The 5619-nt window shown below is 43.4% G+C and overlaps 1 protein-coding gene across 4 annotated transcripts in view; it reads left to right on the forward strand.

Annotated features, from left to right (window-relative positions):
- Positions 1-2305: 2305 nt before the first annotated feature.
- Positions 2306-5619, forward strand: part of IL7 (interleukin 7) — a 68064-nt gene continuing 64750 nt past the window's right edge. For all 4 annotated transcript variants that reach the window (XM_011937156.1, XM_011937157.1, XM_011937158.1 and 1 more), the window contains exons 1-2: positions 2306-2971; positions 3141-3310. In XM_011937156.1, the coding sequence (XP_011792546.1) occupies positions 3301-3310 (10 nt within the window). In that variant the 5' untranslated portion in view covers positions 2306-2971; positions 3141-3300. The remainder of the gene's footprint in view (positions 2972-3140; positions 3311-5619) is intronic.

The raw sequence follows: 5619 nt of genomic DNA on the forward strand, positions 1-5619 counted from the left end.
GAATATTATTACTGGAAAGTTAAATAAAAATAACTTCATACTACCCATAGATAGAATGATAGATAGAATTCAGATCACAGACTATAAAACGTGGTCATATTAAGTTGGGTAAAAATAGTTCAGATATTAATCAAAAAATATTTTCTGGTTTATAATTATTGACTATTCTGACTGAAGACTGTAGAACATTAAAAAGATATTCGTTAATGTTCAATAATTTTCTCTTTAAATTGACATCATATAATTTTATTTGAACTTCTTCTATTACCTTATATTGATCATTCTGAGAATGTTGTCTTCTCTTTTAACATTTATTTACCATAATTCATAAAATGTATTTTACTATTTTGTCCCATTAAAGGCTTTTTTGTCTGGTTCATTGAGTCTATGAGCAAATATAATAGTAACCACTCCATTTCTTTAATCATAAAACATTAGCATTTTAAAAATTTATAAAACATTTTGTCCTTGTTCATCTATCTTATAAAAAATAATATTCAGTTTATCAAAATATCAAAAGCTAATTTAAGACTTCATTTTGGATTTTTTCTAAATGGCACTAATTATCTCATAGACAGAAAAATAAATCATTACTTGATGTTGTTAGAATGTGCCCATTTCATATAAGCATAACAATTCCCAAAGCTTTATGAATATTCTCTTCAGACAGATTCTTTATAGTTGGGGGCAGAATCCAGTGTAACATTTACATTGCCGTTCCTGCAGCTCTGAATAACTTCCTTTCAGGCTTCCCAAAAGTTCAGATATGTACAACCCTTATTTTGCCTGGATTTATGGTGATTGTGATAAAAAGGAAGACGGATTTCCTTTTGTGTAAATTATTGATGGATGCTCTTTTACTTTGTTCCTGGAAAGTTAAAAAAAAAAAAAAAGGTGCAGGCTGTGAATAGTTACATACTTCAATGCTGCTGTTAGGGATTTAAAATAAATAAATCCCCAAGCTAGGCGTGTTTCATTATAGAAATCATTTTTAAAGCTCACTCCAGTGTCATGTCTGTCCTCCTCCCCACCTCCCACTCTAGGTTCCAGTCAAATGGAAATATGTGGCTTTTCTCACTCCATTCTGTCTCTCTTTTCCATTTGCTTACCCCCTTCTCTTCCTCTTTCATTCTATTTCCTTCTGCTTTCACGCACTTTCTCTTTCACACATATTCACTCATGCATTCCCACTCACCTGTTCTCTCTTACTCTATCACCCTGTGCCAGCCATGGGCTAGAGACCATACTAAGTGGCCGCTGGGCAGCAAGAGAAATGCCAGTGTGGCTGGAGGATAGTGACATGGTGCCAGGAAACGTCAGAGAGGGCAGCAGGGCCCAGATCACCAGGGCACTGAGGGCCTGGTACCCAGTGGGAAGTGACCAGAGGGCGGGGCACAAAGTGGAATCAGATATCCTGCTGCTCTGAGAAGAATGAAGGGTTGTGGGCAAAAGTGAAAGCTGGAAGATCCCTTAGACAGTCTCTATAGTCACTTAGGGTTAATTTTGGAGGTGGAGCAGACAGCACTTGTCTATGGATTTGATGTGGGAAGTGAGACAAAAAAAGGAAATCAGAGACCCAAGTTTCAGGCTTGAGCAACTCTGTTTTCACTAGTTCATTGCCATTCTTTTTTTTTTTTTTTTCCTTTCTCCTTCCCTCCTCTTTTCCTCTTCCTTGTTCACATTATAATAGAAAGTGACATACTCCTTATCAGCCCCAAGTTCATTCCTCTTCAAGTGTCAATTTAGAAGTCACAAACTCCAGGAACCGTTCCTGAAGTCCCCACACTGGGGCAAAGCCACACACGTCCTGTCGTCTCCCTCCCGGCATCAGTGTGCACATTATTACTTTATTCACAGGAGTTCCAAGCAGGAGTTTCTACAGCCCAAATGCAGCAAGTCTGTGTCTAAGCTCAGTTAGCTAAGTGAACTTTCGCAAGTTACTTAAGGAAGTCTCAGTCCCCACATCTGTAAAGTGCAGATAAGAAAACGGTCTGCCTCACACAAAGTTTTACCAGAGATGATATACATAAAATACTTAGCACAACACTAGCAGAGAGCAAATGCTAGATAAATGATAGTCGTTATTATTATCGCTGTCGTTACTGGTTTACATTATCCACCTTCATCTAAGCAGGGTTTCTGCATAATAGCAGAAACCAAACTAATGTAGCAAATAAGCTACATAATTCAAGCCCAGGAAAAAGTTAACATTTCAGTGGCACACATTCAAGATGGTTAGTTTGATTTATTAACCAATTCAGATAAATGTGCGTGTGGAAGTCCTAGTCAAATGTTATTGTCAGTTTCCACGTCTTCTATTTAATTTGGGGTTTGATTTTCCAAATGTAACACTTACCAGATTAGGTGGACCCACAGGATTATTTTTCCTTGAGGTCTCACCTGAGCAGGTGCATGTACAGTAGACAGAACAGAAAGAGACTGATTAGAGAGGTTGGAGTGGTAGAGGGCGTGACCCTCTTAATCATTCTTCACTTCCTCTTTTTAAGAGACGACTTGGCAACGTCCACCACATCCGCGTCAACGCCTCCTTGGTGTCGTCCGCTTCCAATAACCCAGCTTGCGTCTTGCACACTTGTGGCTTCCGTGCACATATTAACAACTCATGGTTTTAGCTCCCAGTCGCCAAGCGTTGCCAAGGCGTTGAGAGGTCATCTGGTAAAGTCTTTTACCCAGAATCGCTTTGATTCAGGCCAGTTGGTTTCTCCTGCGGTGATTTGGAAATTCGCGCCCTCCTCTGGTCCTCGTCCAGGTGCGCGGGAAGCAGGTGCCCAGGAGAGAGGGGATAATGAAGGTTCCGTGCTGATTATCCCAAAAATTGAACCTGCAGACCAAGCGCAAAGTAGAAACTGAAAGTACATTGCTGGCGGATCCTACGGAAGTTATGGAAAAGGCAAAGCGCAGAACCAGGCCGTGGTGTGTGCCGCCCCCCGTGGGATGGATGAAACAGCAGGCACGGCGTGGGTAAGAGGAACCAGCTTCAGAAATCGAACCTGCAGACCAAGCGCAAAGTAGAAACTGAAAGTACATTGCTGGCGGATCCTACGGAAGTTATGGAAAAGGCAAAGCGCAGAACCAGGCCGTGATGTGTGCCGCCCCCCGTGGGATGGATGAAACAGCAGGCACGGCGTGGGTAAGAGGAACCAGCTTCAGAGATCACCCTGCCCAACGCAGACTCGGCAACTCCGCGGAAGACCAGAGTCCTGGGAGTGACTATGGGCGGTGAGAGCTTGCTCCTGCTCCAGTTGCGGTCATCATGACTACGCCCACCTCCCGCAGACCATGTTCCATGGTAAGCACTCTTCTCCTTTGCACACAAGTTCGCGCGCCAGGCGCGCCAGGGCAATCCGGGACGCGCTGGGGGCCCCTGCGCCTAGGCAAGTCCGGGAAGAGCCCGGCCTTGCACTTTGGACCTGCGGAGAGCACTGGCTCTCCCACGGGCGGCCGCCAGCTGCGCTTGAGTATCCTGGCCCATAGTCACTTGAACCTGGGGCTGCTGCTGCCCCTGGCAGGCTGCGAGTAGCAGTCCCCGACGCCTGCTTTCTGTCCGGAGACGGAACGCTGCAGCCTCCGCGCCGCTCAGCGGTGGCAGCCTACAGCCGGTCTCAGAGGCAGCCAAAGGCTCTCTGTCTGTCTGGCGCCCTTCCCGTGCTCCTGGACGCTCCAAGTTACTCACGCAGACGACCCCGGTTCGGCGAGTAGCTGGGCTCTTGCAGCTCAGAACTCCCTAGAGAAGTGAAAGCGAAGCTCCCACGCGACGCGCTTTTAAACCCTAGGGAAACAGGTCTCCGGAAAACCCCATTTTCCCCCCTGAGCGAGGCTGGGAGTTTCCGACAAGGGCTGTACCTTGCGCCTATTGCTGGGAAACCAGTCCTGGGGCTGGCGCTGAGACAAGGCCAGCTTCTATTTTGTTGTTATTGTTGTTGTTGTTGTTGTTATTATTATTATTCCCTACGGGCGCTTCTTGATGGAGGCAGAATGAAATAGGCATGACTCTGACTTCTAGACCAATGTTGAGACCTAGTATGTCTTATTTGTGCAGAATAAGGATTTAGAATGGACAGGGACAGAATTCAGGAGGGTTGGATTCGGATGGCAGTCATGTATGACCAATGAAAGAGCCAAAACAGTTACTGGAATAAAAAAAAAGGAAAAAGGGATGTGAGGGGAAAAGATCTGCTTAGGAAAATTGGAATGCTTTACAGTAACTACTTCCCCAAGCAAGAAGACAGCTGGGGGGAGCGTGCAGGAATAGGAAACTGACTGCTCTTTCTTTCGATGGCTACTCCGTTAGATCAAGACTTCTTTCCACTCCCGTGGGTAAAGAATCAAGAACTGACACAACCAAGGAGTACCAGCTCAGTAACAAAACACAGATAGGGAGAGCGGAAAGAATAGCCGACATAATTATGGAAGACTTCTAAGGAGTGTCCTCCGGGAGCTTAATGTAAAACTAAAAATTGAGCACAACACTATTTTCCTTGCAATGTCCATAGTTCTCCTGCAGTTTCTTCTTTCTGGATCACCTTTGGTTCTAATCCTTGCAACACCTCTGCTCTAAAGTAGAAAGGTAAACCGAGAAAAGGAAGCTAGCCTGTGCATTTTTCAGAAAGAGTCTTTACTTTCTGAAGTACAGTTATATGAATCATGGGTTATAAGTTTTCATTAGCAGACAAAATATTAAAATTCTAATAATAATGATTATAATGCATGGCTTCCTGCAGTTTGTTTCAAGAGATTTCACTAGAAGTTTGTTCCATCAAGAGTGCACATAAGGTTACTCTTTACCCTTTGTTTTTGCCATTTCTTTTGAGAGTTGAAGTAGTTGAGGATCTACTATGTGGTTATCTGGTTAGGGTAATTTCATCATATTTGAGGACCAAAAAGTTGAATAGCAATAAAAACAGACTCTACTCGGGAGTCTGAGGCAGGAAGATTGCTTGAACCTGGAAGTCAAGGCTGCCGTGAGCCATGATCTTACAACTATACTCCAGCCTAGGCAACAGAGTGATGCCTTGTCTCAAAAACTAATAATAGAGAACTAACATTAGAAACCCTGAACAGGTATAAAGTAGAATTACAAACTGCATCACATTAGTGTTTGAATATTTTTTTAAAACATGGAAGAGGCCATTTCATAGAATGAACTTACATGTCATATTCACACTCATGTATGTGACTTTTTTTCTGCTTTTAACCCTGACACATAACCTACTGTAATAAGAACAAATATTTAGTCTTTTTCTGAAATAAGAGCATATGATGCAGTATCACAGTTTGGCCAGGAAGTACCCTAGTGAGGTTTGTGCACAAGAAGATAGGTTTTTGTACAATCCCCTTGACTACACATATATGGTTATTTTTTAAGAAAGCAATGTAGTTCAGTGCCTAAAAGCTGAGGTTCTAGACTCTTCAACGTGACAGACTTGGATTTGAATTCCATATCTATATTAGATACAGGAATTTTCCAGCCAGGCGTGGTGACTCAAGCCATGTGATCCCAACAGTTGGGGAGGCTGAGGTGGGCAGATCACCTTAGGTCAGGAGTTGGAGACCAGCCTGGCCAACATGGTGAAACCTTGTCTCTACTAAAAATACAAA

The sequence above is a fragment of the Colobus angolensis genome, unplaced genomic scaffold, assembly GCF_000951035.1.
Source record: "Colobus angolensis palliatus isolate OR3802 unplaced genomic scaffold, Cang.pa_1.0 Scaffold16, whole genome shotgun sequence".
NCBI classification, from domain to species: domain Eukaryota; kingdom Metazoa; phylum Chordata; class Mammalia; order Primates; family Cercopithecidae; genus Colobus; species Colobus angolensis.